This window comes from Talpa europaea, assembly GCF_964194135.1.
Source record: "Talpa europaea genome assembly, chromosome: 1".
Taxonomy (NCBI): domain Eukaryota; kingdom Metazoa; phylum Chordata; class Mammalia; order Eulipotyphla; family Talpidae; genus Talpa; species Talpa europaea.
Genome location: NC_140073.1, coordinates 147383065 through 147399351, shown reverse-complemented (window position 1 = coordinate 147399351; position 16287 = coordinate 147383065). Strand labels below are relative to the sequence as shown.

The following is a 16287-nucleotide window of genomic DNA, read 5'->3' as shown; positions in this document are numbered from 1 at the left end:
AGGTTTTGTTACCTCAGTATCTCCCAATCTCACTCCAGGCCTGGCATACAACCAATGCATAACTCCGCCCACAATGCAAACCAATCACTCCCTCCTACTACCAAAAACCATGTAGCTTTGCACTGGGCCAGGCTCTGGCTGGTGGCCCTAGAGGGGCTTGGGTCTGCACAAGGTCTGAGATCTTTATGAAGTAAATTCTGAGTGTAGGGGGCCTCCCTGGTGGTGCAGGGGGTTGAGCACAGCGCTGTGAACCTGTCCACAGCCTCTGCAGTGCCGGTTCAATCCCCGCTGGCCACGGAGATACCCACATGGTGGGACAGACCTCTCCTGTCTCGCCCGCTGCTCCCCTCAGCAGTATATTTCAGTCAGTCTGACTGTTCTGTTCCCTGCTCTGTCTCTGGTGAATCCCCTCACCCTCCCGCACATCTGGCCTGTACCCTGGTTCTTGTATAAATAAATAAATCTTAAAAAAATATAAAATAAATAAATTCTGAGAGTAAAGAGTCCCAGCAGTGGTGGTGGGACAGGAGCAGAGGTGCACTGGCCCCCAGCTCCAGCCTCTCCTGGGACAGGGCTCCCCAAAGAGGGACTGAACGAGGCTCCTGGCATCAAAATGACAGGTCTAACAGGCCTTCCCCACAAACACCTGCTTCTCCAAACCCATAACCCACTTTAAAGGGGAAGGGAAAACAAGCAGCTGTAATTCCCCGAGGTGGGTTTTCTCTGCCCTCTATTCACATCATCCGCTCTACTTTCTCATATATATTTTGGTTTTAATTTTACCCTGAGTTCCCAAGACCATTTTTCATCGTTTCTAAAACCCACGGAAGTTATAAAAAGTAGCCCCAGATAAAAGAAATGCTAAATCACCCGGGAGAATTCGGCTTCCTTCCATATTTAAGTCTGTGGACATATTTGGAGATAACCTCTTTATACTGTGAGGTGTAGCTTATCCGGAAGTCCCCTCCCCTCCTGCCCTGCCAGCTGAGGCCATCAGGAGCCCTGGGGTGGGCACAGCAGGGATGAGCCTCCTCTGCAGGGAGGCCAGGGACACTGGCCCCAGATGCTCCTGGGGCGATTTCAAGATCTGGGCCCCTTTCTCCGAGTCTGGGCCAGGACTGGGGTGTGGAGGGGGCAGGGGACAAAGAGGCAGAGTCGGATCTTGCCTTTAGTTAAAAGTTGGATATTTTGTTCATCTTGGATACTATTTGCATTAATTTGGAGCAAAGAAAACGGTGCATTCAAATCACTGCTCTCGACTCCATTGTTTGCCACACGCGAGGCCTCCACCCTAGACGCTAAGGGCTCAGCACCTCCCTGCTTTCCGCAGAGTCAGGGTTTGTACTTTTAAGATGAAAGGGGGCGCGGGGCTGAATTGTGGAGTGTTCCCTGAAGCCCTAGGCCCATCCTCTGGGCTTCCTCCCCGCTGGATCTTGGCCTCTACCTTTTTGACCCACTCTCCCCCAAACCTGCTCCCTTTTCCCCTCTCCTCCCCCTTGCCAGCCAATAGAGGCCCCAGAAAGAGCCCCACATGGTGGGGGGGTCTTCCCTCCCAGGTCTGGTCTAGCCCCATTTCTGCGTTCATACTGAGGGCACATTAGCGGGGAACAATCTCTCTTTGCAGTCCTTCTCAGCACAATGCTGAACCAGGGCCGCTCTGCTCTGGCACTGCAAGGCAGTGGACCGCCCCAGACAAGTGCTCAGAGGCCACGTGACCTGGGGTACCCCGCCTCCAAGGAGACCATTCCTAATGTGGCAAAATGCAGACTTTCCAACACAGAGGCGTCTCCCTGGGTGCACCCCTGGGACAGTGCAAAGAAAATGAGCTCTGATTCTGGGGGCCCTTGTCCTGCGAGGCCAACTGAGGCCCTGCAACTTCAGGTCCTGCTCCGTGGGGTCTGAAGCAGGGCATTGCGGCCACGCCATCACCCCCCCAGCCCTACCCCGGGACGTCTCCTGGCACTGCCGGGTTTACAGCAGCAAACCCACATGAAAACAAAGGACGTGGGCCTCCATCACCGTGCCAGCCGACCTTCAGCCTAGCCCAGCTCAGCCTCCTGGGCAATGTCTTGAAGCCTCATTCCTGGTATTAATCACTGGCTGGCTGGGGGACATCATCGCACAGGCAAATAGCCCCAGAACACGCACCCGAGGCACGCACTGACACGTGGCCCCGACTCCAGCCCAGCAAGCCCCGACGCGAAGCCTTACCAGCACGGTGTGCATCCCGGTGTAGAGTCGGCTGAGACACACCAAGGCGGAGAACACCACGGCCAGCACCAGGCCCAGGGCGAAAGGGTACTGCGGGGCGGAGAGAATGGGTGGAAGGAGGTGAGACTGTGCTGCAGAGGCCACCTGCCAGGGAACGGTGCGCCCCAACACCCCCAACCCCAGAGGCTGCGCTGGATCCCGCATCCCTGGACCAGCACTGGATGAGCAAACAGGGCAACCCAAGGCGCGAGGAGGGGAGGGGTCTGAGGATGCTGTACAGAAGCAAACATGCAACTAAGACTTGTGACGGGGCTGCTGAGCTGGCAGGTTTAGAGGACTATATAACGTCCTGATGTCGATCTACTTTTAAGTAAAATTTATGAAACACTGGGTATTGAGCAAGGGACAAGGTGGGCAGGCGGGGCTGGCACCTGACTTCCCCCAGCCATTGCCTGTCACATGCTGAGGTGACAGAGCCTGGGAACAGCCAGCTCCTCAAAGCAACCCCGGACAATGGGCCCGGCTAAGAAGGGGCCTGTTCATGGGCAGATGTCAAGGCCGAAGTCCAGGGGTTATGAAATCTCCACAGCTGCTGGTGGGGAACCGCTGCAGCCGGAGGACCTGGGCTAGTGCTGAGTCACTTGAGGAACACACGGGTACTCTGGACCTGAGCTGCAGGTACAGATGCGATTCATGGCCTTTCTCGGGGATGGGAAAAGAGTACAGACCACAGAGTAGTGCCTGTCTTCTGCAAAGCACAGGCGGCCCCTGCCTCCTTGACTCTTCACAGGGCCCCAGAGGTAGGTTCAATTCCTGGCCCCATCTATAGTCAAGGGCACCTTTAACTTGATGGTAAGTCACATTCGTCTCGAACTTGAGCAGCAATCTGCACCCCCATCACCCACCACCTTCAATCCTCCCCACGGAAGCTGCGGCTCAGACAGGGAAAAATTCCCTTCTGTGACAGAATCTGAGGGCAAGTCCACGGTGTGTCCCCTGCAACGTGTGACTACATCACCATGTAGGTTGTAGGTCTTTTCTTAAATTTTACCAGTAGATCTCAGATTTTCATTTAAGGAAAAGCTCTAGAATTTCATGAATGCATGCAATCAGAAATTAAAGTTTGGGCATGAACCTCAACATATGTAAGTGAGCCTGTATTTAGAGTTGCTTAGAGCAAATGACATAAATAGTTCAATATATTGATCATTAGAACTTGATAGGAAAGAGCATGCAGACCTCGCCTGCTGCCTGCTGCTCCCCTCAGTAGTGTACTTCGGTCCTTCTGCCTTCTGCCTGCTCTGCTCCCAGCTCTGGCTCTGGTGAATTCTCTCACCCCCTCCCCCCCGCACTTCTGACTGTACCCAGGGCTTGTATTAATAAATAAATAAATCTTTAAAAAAAAAAACTTTATAGGAAAGAAGTCTGTGACAGCCTGGGCCTTATGAAAATGGCTGTATCTCTTTTCAGAGGGGAGAGGTGGAAAGAATTTTTAAGAAAGACCAGGAAACACAGAAATGAGTGTATAGGGGAACTCCCTGGACCTAGGGGTTAAGTCTCAGCGCTATCACCGCTACAGCCTGAGTTTGATCCCCAGCCAGGGAGCTGACCCATATGCGTAGCAGACCTCTCCTGCCTCACCCGCTGCTCCCCTCAGCAGTGTATTTCAGTAGATACGCCCCTTCCGTTCCCCACTCTGTCTCTGGTGAATCCTCTCACCCCCACAACTCTGGCCTACACCTTAGTTCTTCTATGCACCAAAAAAAAAAAAAAAAGTATATAAAGGATGATGATGAATTTTTTGCTGCTGTTTTCCTGAACAATATCCTCATGCTTACAGGTCACTCTGGATGGGGGAGCAGCCCCTGGGGTTGGGCCCACCATGACACAGCACAGCTCAGAGCTCTGCCTCAAACTAGACAGATGCTAGGAGGGAGTGCAGAGGTTTTTTTCATGCTGGAGTGACATTTAAGTAAGTCACAACAATTATATACTTAGTCGGACATACTCCTGAGAGCTGCCCCACCCCAGTCAGGAAAGTGAGGTCTAGCTCCAGGTGACAGAGGGAGAACCAGGACCCAAGACTTATCCTGTCCTCCTCCAGAGCCACATCAGGCTGACACTCCTATCTCTGCCCCACTGCAAATAGTAACCATCCCCCTAGGTTTCTGGGGTGAAGGGGCAGGGAGAAAAATGACTGTCATTCACATATAAGTCAGCTTGGTTCATAGTAATGAAATCTTCCAGAGGGTAAAGGTAAAATACATGACACTGCACACAACTTTAGTGCAAGAGTTCTCAACTCGGAGAAACACAGCCTGGCTGCAGTAACAATAGTTGACTTTTAAACCGTCTTACTATAATTGGCATCTAAGCAGATATTAATTGAAATTCTTTCATTTTCAACATTTATTAATCTGTCATTTAGACAGTTTTCTAGAAAACATGGGAGGGATTATTTCTAATGGCAGAGCTCCAACCAGGGGCGGAGTCATCCTTGGGGGCTAATTTGGGGCACAGACTCTTTTCTGCCCCTGAGTCGGGTGTCTAGCAGAAGGATTTGGTGGGATCATCTCAGCCCTGGAGGGTCATTTACTAGGATCACAAACTACTCGTGTCTGAGGCCAACAGGATGACATGCTAGTTCAAGTGCTATCTAGTCGGGTGGCTCAGGGAGAAAACGCTCCTAGAGATGGGGGGGACACCTTCCCTGGTCCCCTGGAATGGCCATGTCACGTGTCTTATGCTGCTGTCTGTGAACAGTGTCTACTTCTCAGGCACAATTGGATGTAGATGCTGATTTAGACGGTCACTTTATAGGTGAGGAAATCTTCAGTGGTGGCCCAAGAGGCTCAGTTCCCTTTAGCCTTTATTTCCTGAACCTCAAAGCCTCTCAAAGCAGTTTTATTTATTCATTTTTGAAAAGATTTTATTTAGTTATTTTGCATAGAATAACTGGGGTGTAGACCTAGAGGTGTAGGGGTAGGAGGGTTCAAACAGAGACAGAGTGGGGGAGCAGAACAGGCAGATCCACTGAAACACTACTGAGGGGAGCAGCAGATGAGACAGGAGAAGTCTGCTGTTCCCTGAGGGTAGCTCCCTGGCTGGAGATCGAACTTGTTCTGCAATGGCTGGGGAAAGCTTCCTAGTGCTAAGATTTAACCCCTTGTACCACCAGGGAGGCCCCTATACCACATTTTCTTTTAAAACTGATTTTATTTTTGAAAGTTGAATATTTGAGGGAATATAGTGGGGAAAGAGGGTGACAGACTATGTTGATGAAAGGGCTGAGGAGCAGAGCAGGCAGATCTACTGAAACACACTGCTGAGGGGAGCAGAGGGCGGGACAGGAGAGGTCTGCTGCGCCATGTGGGTCAGCTCCCTGGTGGGGATTGAACTCAGGCCTCTGCAGTGATAGCACTGAGACTTAACCCCTAGGCCACCAGGGAGGCCCCTCAAAGCAGTTTTAAAGGAAAATTCTGAAGCAGAAGCTGGTTTTGCTGCCTTACTCTATGGGATAGTGTTAAGGGGGAGAGTCAGGCGGCCTTACCTGGTACCTGTCCATTGTTGAGATGAGGAGCGTGAAGGAAATAGCAGTGGCCGCCATGGCGTGGGTAGACGGCATCCCGAACTCAGCCATGATCCTCTTTTCCAGCTTTACCACAGGAGGTGAGAATGGGCGGGGCCACTTCAAGATATCCTTGGCCACCTGGCCCACATACATCACCAACTGCAAAACCAAAGCACTGAGGTGAGCCTGACCAAAGAAGCAAAATACAAGCACCCCAGAATGCATGAGCTTATTTTTGGATTCTCTGTTGGCTGAAATCCCAGTTACCTATTGGGGAAGCCTTGCAGGATATTTTAGTTGATAAAAAGAGAAAGAGACCTTTTGGATTCCACAGGAGCCATGGGCAACTGAGATAGGACATTAACACATTTATTTATTTTAAAATTATTTATTTATTTATGCATATAAGAACTGGGGTACAGGCCAGAGGTGCAGGGGGTGAGAGGATTCACCAGAGACAGAGTGGGGAGCTGAACAGGCAGATCCACTGAAATACACTGCTGAGGGGAGCAGTGGGCAAGACAGGAGAGGTCTGCTGCACCATGTGGGTAGCTCCCTGGCCGGGGACTGAACTCATGTTGCAGTGGCTGCAGATTGCTTCATATTGCTGTGCTTTAACCCTTGCACCACCAGGGAGGCCCCTGGGCATTAACACACTTAGTCACACATTTAAGACTCACCTCCTCATACATGTGCCTGGCACTGCTATAAGAGCTTACAAATATTAACTCACTTGATCCAGGAACACCTATAGGCTGCAGACCCATCTGACAGACAAGTAAGTGATCGTACACAGTCAGGGCCAGAAATGACTGGATTCAGGGCCTCCCTGGTAATGCAAGGGGTTAAGACACAACCTATGAAGCTATCCATGGCCACTGCAGCACAAGTTCAATCCCTGGCCAGGGAGCTACCCACAGGGTGCAGCAGACCTCTCCTGTCTCCCCCGCTGCTCCCCTCAGCAGTGTATTTCAGTCAGTCTGCCTGTTCCGTTCCCCACTCTGTCTCTGGTGAATCCTCTCACCTCACCCCCTGGCCTGTACCCTAGTTCTTACATGCATAAATAAATATTTTTTTTAAAAAAAGCAGAAGGCAGAAATCAGAGTGACCTTTCCATGCCCTCAGGAGATGACCGACTGTGAACAGCAGGCAGCATCATTTTATCAGTGTGCTCTGGGGTTGGACAGTTTCATAATCTGTTATGAAGAAGGGGGCTGTTTACTCAAAGTGTAGCCTAAAGATGGGCAGTCTTAACATGCAGAATCTCAGGTGCCAGCCTGCACCTGCTGAAGGGGACACCCATTCTCCAGAGACTCCCAGGCAGCTCCGGTGGCTGGAGAACGTGAGAAGAGTCGTTTTCCTCTGCCCACCCCACAGGCCACTTTGTCATGGGCTCTCATCACAAACCTTCTCAGCTCACCACGACCCTATCAACCTCACTCCAGCTTTATTTAGCTCATGATGGATGGCGTTACCTTGCTTTGGAACAAAGTCCACTATGAAGGACTATTTCACAGTGATGTCGATTAGTCAGCCAGAATGCTTGAGGGGTTCCCACATTCTGGGCTTGCTTTTGACAGGGAGATGTGAGCAGGACTCCAGCAGACTCAGAAGCTCAAAACACTGCCCCAGAGGCACTGAGGGTTGTGTTTGCAATCTCTGCTGCCACTTTGCTCTGAGTTAAAAACCAGGACCCTCGCCCAGCAGGCAAAAGCCACAGGCTTTAAAGCTTCAGTGAGAATCACTCTGCATTCACAGACTGCTAATCAGACTTTGAAATTTAACCTCTTTAACATCCCCTTCTTACCAGGAACTACTGCCTTGGAAACCAGCTCCCTCTTTTCTATTTCGGCCTCCCTCCTGTGAACCTATAAAAACCACACCAAACAGACAATTGTCCAGGCCATTAAAATACTGGCCGATATTGTTGACTACCAGGAATTTCTCAGTGCTGCTGGCAATGCATTGCTCAAGCCTGCCCCTTCCCCACCCAACAGCTTAAACATTACAGGCATAATGACAAATTCTGGCTTGCTCAAAAATACTTACAATCCCCAGACAGGAAACCTTAAAATCATAAAGTGAAGACAGACTGGGCAACGGTCATTCTGACAAAATTTAATCTTGAAGCTCAGGAGTGCCTTAGACGTCATTTATATTTCACCTTCTATATGTGAAGGACTTCTATGTATGACAGTTGTTTTTATCATTGCAAAGTACTACCACAGCTAAACATTGTTTCCTACCGCTAAATCCCAAGTAACAATGGCTGTAACTACAGGCTTTTGAAGAAGAGAAAATCATGAGAACTTTATTTTTCCAGTCTGGGGTAGAGTACCTCTCAAGGGTGCCGAGTCCTGACACTGCTACTGGGATGAGATGCACCCAACCCCATATGAGGATCCTGTTCTTGGGTGGGGAAAACAACCACAGCAGCAGCAGATCTCATTATCATGCAAATATGCTTTGCAGACAAATGAGCACCCAAATTCTCTGGGTATATTCGCAGAGAGACAGACTGTGATTCAGCCTGAGGGGAGCACTGGGGTGAAGGATTAAAGGAAAGTTGGGGAGAGAGGCACCAGGCTACAAGAACAGCATAAGCAGAGGCTTGGATAAGTGATGTGGGTGGTGAATAGTGGGGACCTGCCAGGGGTTCAGGAACACAGAGCCGGAGGTATCCCACTGCACACCTTTAGAGTGGCCAGCATGGGGAGGACTGGTCCTCCTGGGTGGCGGGAGGCTGGGAGCCCTGGGAACTCGTCTACACCACTGGAGCAGATGCAAAATGGCATGGTCGCTTTGGAGGCCAGTTTGGCCATTTCTTTAAAAAGTTAAACATATACTTTCCAAAGCAAAGACGGGCATGCCACTCCTAGGTGTTTATCCTGGAAGAATGAAAGCTGAAGGCGTAGAGCACACAGAGATACATAGGAATGTTCACAGCCACCTCTTTTTAATAGCCTCAAACTGGAAACAACCCAATTTCCACCCACAGGTCAAAAGGTAAACAAACTGCGATACAATTGCACAAATGAACACTTTTCAGCAACAAGAAGTAAACTATCGCTACATGCTTCTTCATTAATCACGCTCAAAGAAGAAATCAGACCAAAACCAAACCAAAACATGGTTCTACAGGATTTCCTGTATATAAAATTCTTGAAAATAAAAATGACTTTATAGGACAGAAAGCAGGCCAGTGGTTGCCATACCAGATAAGGACGAGGAAACCTTGGAGGGTGATGGACATCTGTGTTAATTATGGTGATGCGTCTAGGAGTAGGTTCATATTTCAAAATGTGTCAAATTGTATATTTTAAATATGCGCAAACTAAAAATATACACTTTAAATGAGTGTATAGTGTGAATTATACCTCAAGATATCTGTCAATTTGTTAAGTTTAATGTCAATTCACATTGCAAAAAAGTGTTGTCTTACCCAGCCATAGCCTGCATGACTTATAAACAGACATTTCTTACATGCTGGAGGATGGAAAGTCCAGGGTCAAATTGCCAGATTTAGTGTCTGGTAGGAACCCGCTTCCTGGGTCAAAGTGGGGCATCTTCTCAATTGTGTCTTCACACAGCAAAAGGGGTGAGGGCGCCCTCTAGGGTCTCTTACATAAGGGCACTAATCCCATTCATGAGGGTTCCACCCCCATGACTAAAGCATCGTCCAAAGACCACACTTCCTAATACTATTACCTTGGGTATTAGGTTTCAACATTTTATCATTTTAAATGTTCTGAAATTTGAGGAGCAAATGAGTGAGGTGGACAATGAGACACCAAGGTGAAGGGAATCTGGGTCTTTAGCCCACTTGGAGGTTCTAGGAAGAGCCGGATCTGCATGTCTGGTAAATCCCTCTGATATCCTGGGCAGAGTGAAGACATCAAGACTAGAAGGAAGGACATCCTTTAAGAGAATATTGAAAAAACCAGGTGAGTGATCAAGGTGTGATTCAGGTTAGCAGAAATGGGGCAGAAAACAGATTTTCAAAATGGTTTTTTTGTAGAAGAATGTTGACCAGGTTTCTAAGTGCAGGAGAATGGCAGTTCGATGGAGTATGACCCAGGGCCGATCTTGTTTGTGGCAGTGCTTTCTAAGTTGAGAAGAGCTAACACATGGGTCTTTAAAAGAGATGTGTGGTTTCCCAGCAACACACTTGGCTAGCTCGGGGTTGTAGGCACCCCTGACATTTGGAGGAGAAGAGGTCAAGGACATGATGCCTTGCAACGCCCAAGACAATGCTGCTCCATGAACACTGTTCTCTGTGTCTGACGATACTCGGGTGTTCAGCCTGACATGTGAAGAACCTACTTGTAATCTGCTGAACTGAGCAGCTAATTCTGTTCTACAAGTAAACACCAAATATTTTTGTGCAAGGTTTGACTACATAGAGAAGTTTCACAATTATTGTGTAAACAAAGGGAAGACTGAATTTTGGCTTTTTGTGAACTTTATCAAGAATTGTTCATCATGTGGGAAACTGGGTCACGAACAGCAATGCTGTTTATTTGTTGTATTTGAGATTCCCACACAACACACCTGTGTCCCAGCCACTGCAGCTGGCACTCTTACGGCATTGATAGGCTTGAGGAGCCTACAAGCCTAGGAAATGTCCTAAAATGTAAACATGACCCAGCACTTGCTTATTTTAAAACTTATCTTTTCATTATAAGGCATTTATCTTTTTGTTACTTAGGTGAGATAGTCATATTAGCTATGAATGGCATTTAAAGAATGTAAAAGGAGTATTACTCTTAGAATATAAAAGAAGGGGCTATTTTGCTAAGTCTAGGAGGTAAGATACAAAAGAGTATGAATTCATTTATAGTCATTCCCCCTTGTCCTTGGTTTCACTTCCAAGGTTTCCATTATTCTCAATCACAGACAGAAAATATTACATACAGTTAAGATATTTTAAATATGTGCAAACTAAAAATATACACTTTTATTACAGCACATGGTTATAATTGTTCTATTCTATTGTTAGGTGTTGGTAATCTCTTACTGTACCTAATTTCTATTTTTTTTTAAGATTTATTTATTTATTTATACAAGCACTGGGTACAGTCAGAAGTGCGGGAGGGTGAGAGAATTCACCAGAGCCAGAGCGGAGAGCAGAGCAGGCAGAAGGACCGAAGTACACTGCTGAGGGGAGCAGCAGGCGGCAGGAGAGGTCTGCGCACCATGTGGGACCCTCACCCAGCAGCCGGGGATTGAACCGGCGCTGCAGAGGCTGCGGGCAGCCTCGCAACCCAGCGTTCAACAGCTGCACCACCTGGGAGGCCCTGTGCCTAATTTCTAAATCAAGCTTTTATCATATGTATGTGTATACAGGAAAACATAGAAGATATGGAGTTTGGTACCATCTGCTGTTACAGGGACCCATGGGGGGCCTTGGAACATATCCCTTACAGATAAAGGGAGACCACTGTAAAGGAAGTATCTAGAAGAAGCAAATCCATAGAGGCAAAAAATAGATATGTGGCTACCAAGGACTTGGAGACCACAGGTCTGAATTCAAGATGTCAGCAGGGACACCTCCCTGGAGGCTCTTGAGCAGAGTTCTCTTTGCCTGTGGTGGCCATAGGCCCTCCCGAACTTGAGGCCTTGTCTCTGCAATCTCTGCGTCCTCCTCTTCCCTTCCTCTCCTCCTGTTCTGTCTCAACTGTCCCTCTGCCTTCTCTTGAAAAGAAACTTGTCTTTGGATTTAAGGTCGTTGTGGGTAACTCCGAAATGTTCCTCTATCTCAACATCCACGACTTCATTACATCTGCAAGAATCCGTTTTTCCAAAAAAGGTAATGCTCCTAGATCCCAGGGGCTAGGAGACATATCTTTTTGAAGGCTGCCATTCAACCCACTGTATTCAGTAACTATTTAGTGAGTGAATTAACATTGGACCAGTTACTGTGCTGGCTTGAAGAACACCTTGGAGAACAAGATAGACAAGATACTTGCTCTCATTGGGCACATGAATCAAAATGCTAGCAGAAAGTGTGCTTAGCTTTCTTTGTTTTTCTATGCATAGCTTTGTTTTATTGGGCCAATAAAACAGCATCATTACACAAAAAAAGGAGGTACTGAACCTGACAGAATCAAAAGTCTAAGATAATAAAAACATCACTCTAGACCGTTAACATCACATGGCATTAGGGAATTGCAAATTTAAAACAATGAGATATCATTATACACCTATTAGAATGGCCAAAATGCCAAACACTGACTATACTGAATGCTGGTGAGGATGTGGAGCAACAGTTCAGGAACTCTCTTTCACCGCTGGCGGGAATACAAAATGGTACAGATACTTGGAAGATAGTCTGGTGGCTTCTTATAGAACTAGGCCTGCGCGCACTGCCTGACCCCACAATCACACACCTTAGCATTTACCCATAAGTAGTTGAAAACTTAAGGAGCACAAAAACATGCATGTGGATGTTTATGTCAGCTTTATTTGTAATTGCCGAAATTTAGAAGTGACCCAAACATCCTGCATTTAAGGATCCAGCCACTGTGATACACCTGGACAGTGGACTATGATTAAGTACTAAAAGAACTGAGTTTTCAAGTCATAAAAAGACATGGATGAATCCTAAATGCAAATTGCTAAATGGAAGCAGCCAGTCTGAAAAGGCCACATATTGCACAATTCCTTTTATGTGACATTCTGGAAAAGTTCAAACTATGGAGACACAGAAAGATCAATGGCTTCCAGGATTTGAAGGGAGGGTGGGATGAAAAAGTAGAATGCAGATTTTGAAGGCAATGAAATTCTGTAGGACACTATAATGGTGAATACACATCATACATTAGTCTACACCGACAGAACACACCACACTGAGCGTGAACCAGAATGTTCTTTAGGTGGACTTTAGGTGACAATGACATGTCCATGTATGATTAGGGATTGTAGCCAAGGTACCACTCTGGTGGGGGGGGGGGTGTGGTAGTGGGGGAGACTGTGCATGCATGGGGGCAGCAACTAGATGGGAACTTTCTCTACTTTCTATCCAATTTTGTTATAAATCTAAAACTGCTCTGAGAAATAGTCTATTAAAGAGTTGTAAGGCAGAAGAGAACTATCTCTCTATTTAGTTAGTAGTTAGTGTAATGATTAACTCAATATGACGGTCCTAAAGGGAGGACTTTACTCTGTGTTGTTGAAAGACCAAATTAAGTTCCATCATTCATCATGGTCCTTTGGGCTGAGGCCCCGAAGGTCTATCTGTAAAGGAGAAATCCACCAGGAGGCAAGCAATTATAGATCATTAATGCCTTAACAGACTGGCTGGTGTTCCTGTGAAGTGCTGGAGCCAGGAGCCTTTCTCAGTGAGGAACTAGGCTATTTTCTTCTTTTCTGAGTACAGGGTGAAGGAAATATACAAGTGGAAAGAACACCCAGTTCTCCCCAAAGTCTTAAGCAGACCAAGATTTTTCTAGCAAATCAATTCTGTCAACGTAAAACACGTCCTCCCAGTGCTGGGAGAGCGTCTAGCCTGGAGTGTGCCCTTAATGAAGGACTCCCCTGGGCCAGCAGGGGAGCCAGCACTACCTCTCAGTGTGGTGGCCCTTTTTAGCTAGTACAATTCAAAATGACAACTTGTCTAATGCATCTCTGATGAATAGGATCTTATCCTTTATATTAGTATAAATAAAAACCTAAATAGTTCAGAAAATAGAAGAGCTTGAAATAACACTACTAGTAAAGCAGCCACAGGAAGAAGAAATGACAAAGTGACTCATTCATTTATTTTCTACCCTGGGTTGCTGGCTGCTCCCTCTGTGATCTTCTCACTCTAGGCATCTTCATCTCCATGGTGTGAAGGCTCTAGCATTATTATAATAAAAGCTAAGTCCTCTGCAGGATGGGGAAAAACTAAAGAGACTCTTCTCCAATCACACCCCCTAGCACACTCCCACACACACATTTTGATAAACTCTAACATGTTTTTTTCTTTGGTGATAATCACCTGGAGAACTTCCAGGGTAAGTGTCGGGCTAGCAGCAGTGTGACATCCCCCAAGGGGTGGAAACACTGCGAATCAGTGGGATTTAGTCTATCTGTTAGGGGGAAAAGGATGTCCCAAAGCAAATTCCATATAGGCTTTGTGGACTCCACCCCCACCCCAGGTCAAAGCCAAAGACACTGGGAACTCCAAATCCCATCCCCACCCAAGGGAAGGTGGCTGGGACCTGAGGGTGGGGTTAAGCAGCCAGGTGGATACAAAAGGCAGACACGTGGGCTTTGGGGGGCTCTCCATTTTGGGCTCTCGGCCAGCTTGCAGCGTCCGGCCAGCTCTGAGAGTGACTTTGGGTTTCCAGGTCGTCGGATCGGGTAGGACGCATTAAAGACTTTATTTCCCTATTTTCTCCCTGAGTTGTACATTTTCCTTATTTCCTTTTCTCTTGTAAATAAACCTTTTATGAACCTTTTGTGTGTGTGTGTAGTAGAGTATTCATAAGTCCCTTTAAAGCGCGCGGGTGAGGACCCACAGCCAGGAACCCGTTTAATATCGGGGTTGCTCTATAACATATCCATGGAGTTATTTTTTAAAAGTCAGGGATTCTTCATTTCATCCTTTAACTTCAGAGACTAGAGAATGACGAGATATAACCCAAAGACCAGAGAACCTCTACTTGTTTCTTGCTCTGTACAAATTATGCTCATTCTCCTTCATAGGTTAACAACAGAATGATTTGGATGAAGATATCAGACACCCAACCACCCCACTCTTGCATATACCCCAGAGACTCGAAAAAGGTCCCCACAGAAACTTTTACATGCATGTCCCTAACCTCATTCTTCACGACAGCCAGAAAGTTGAAATAACCCAGGTCAGCTGGTGGACTCATCAACAAAAAGTGTTCCATTCTCACAACTGAGGATGGAATCTGACCATAAAATGCAATGAAGCAACACCGGCAACATGTATGACCCTTGGAAGTGGCATGTGACATGAAGGGAGTCAGCCATAAAGAGGGCAAACACAGAATGATTCCACTTCTCTGGAACGTTCCAAACAGGCAAATCCACACAGACAGGCGAGTGGCTGCCTAAGGCTGGTGAAGGGGAATGGGTCTGAGAGCTAAGAGTAAGGGAGTTCCATTCGGGAAGATGAAAATCTTCTGGGGTTACATAATGGTGAGAGTTGCACAACCTCTTGCGTATACTACAAGCCACTGAATTGTATCCTTTGACGGTGTGAATATTACGGTATGTGAATTACATCCCAATGAGTAAGAGAAACTTGACATAAAGGGGTCCTGAAATACCTCTTCCTGGTGTCCACGATGCCCTTTTCCCCAAAATGTTATTGGCCAAAATGTCTTCAAATACTGAGTCAAGAGAAGCAGCTATGAGACGATGTTCTATTCAAAAGTCCAGCCCAGCTCAGGCCCCACGCCACAGGGCTCTGAGGAGGGGCCCACACAGTCACAGAGGAAGGAGCTGAAAAATCTACCAACTCGAAACCCTGAATATGGGATACGTTTAAAGAGGATTTTTGAACTGTGGAGATTTTTCAAATCAACAATTTTACAAAAAAAAATAGGGGAGTGACTGCGGCCTGTGATTTTGTTTACTTAGTGTTCTTTTTTTCCTCCCTGGAATACACAGGCTCTGTGGTCTCCAATTTGCCTTCAGGGAATGAATTAAAAGCAGTTCTTTGTTATGCTTATTTGGGAATATTCTAGAGACGACTGCTTACCATGCAGTGTGAAAAGTTGTCTTCCATTGATGAATGTCCTGTTACTTGTGGCATGATTTTTATTTACTTTTTGAAATTCAGAGCCCTTTTACAGCATGTGTCATGTGGGCTGGGCTGGGGGTGGGAGGAGAGGGTGAATCACTGGGAGAAGCTATTGTAATTTCAAACTAATAGAATTTCATTCCATGCCTGAGGCACCAAAACAAAGAAATTATAGAGAAAACACCATAAATCACAGAAGACTATCAGGAAACTGGTCTTCACACATTCCAGGTTCTATAAAAATGGAGAAAAAGTAGCTGGAGCACCAAAAGGAGGTGAGAAAAAGAAAACAATTAAGTTACAATATTTTCTTGCTCTTTCTAATGCTCCACTTTTTTTCTCAAGCTCAGATCAGCTGCTAAAATTTTGGAGGACAAACACTCATGGTACAAAGATCAGTGTCACAGATGTACACATATCTTTAGAAAGTTATTTCAAACCAGCTGAGCTTTCTTTTCATTATTAAGGAGTTGGAGTCAGCAATAATATTTGTGCGTGACTTTTTCTCCCCCAGACATAAGCGTTATTTATTTTAATGTTCATATTGTTCCTATTTTACAGATTAGGAAAAGGAGGCTTTGAGAAAATTAGTATAATCAGTGTAAAGAAATTGCATTTACATTTCTTTTTCTGATTCTAAATCCTATGATTTTCACACCATACCCACCATCTAGTATCTGAGAATAGATAGTTACCCTCAAATTGCCCAAGTCTGCGCACCCATCTCATCAGATTCACCTAAAGC

General features: G+C 46.6%; 1 protein-coding gene across 1 annotated transcript in view; it reads right to left on the bottom strand.

Annotated features, from left to right (window-relative positions):
- SGPP2 (sphingosine-1-phosphate phosphatase 2) overlaps positions 1 to 5935 on the bottom strand; it is a gene marked incomplete at its 5' end in the record, with an annotated part of 32995 nt that extends 27060 nt beyond the window's left edge. Inside the window, 2 exons of the mRNA XM_084255087.1 lie at positions 2212 to 2301; positions 5762 to 5935. Coding sequence (XP_084111213.1) covers positions 2212 to 2301; positions 5762 to 5935 — 264 coding nt within the window. The remainder of the gene's footprint in view (positions 1 to 2211; positions 2302 to 5761) is intronic.
- Between the last annotated feature and the right edge of the window lie 10352 nt (positions 5936 to 16287).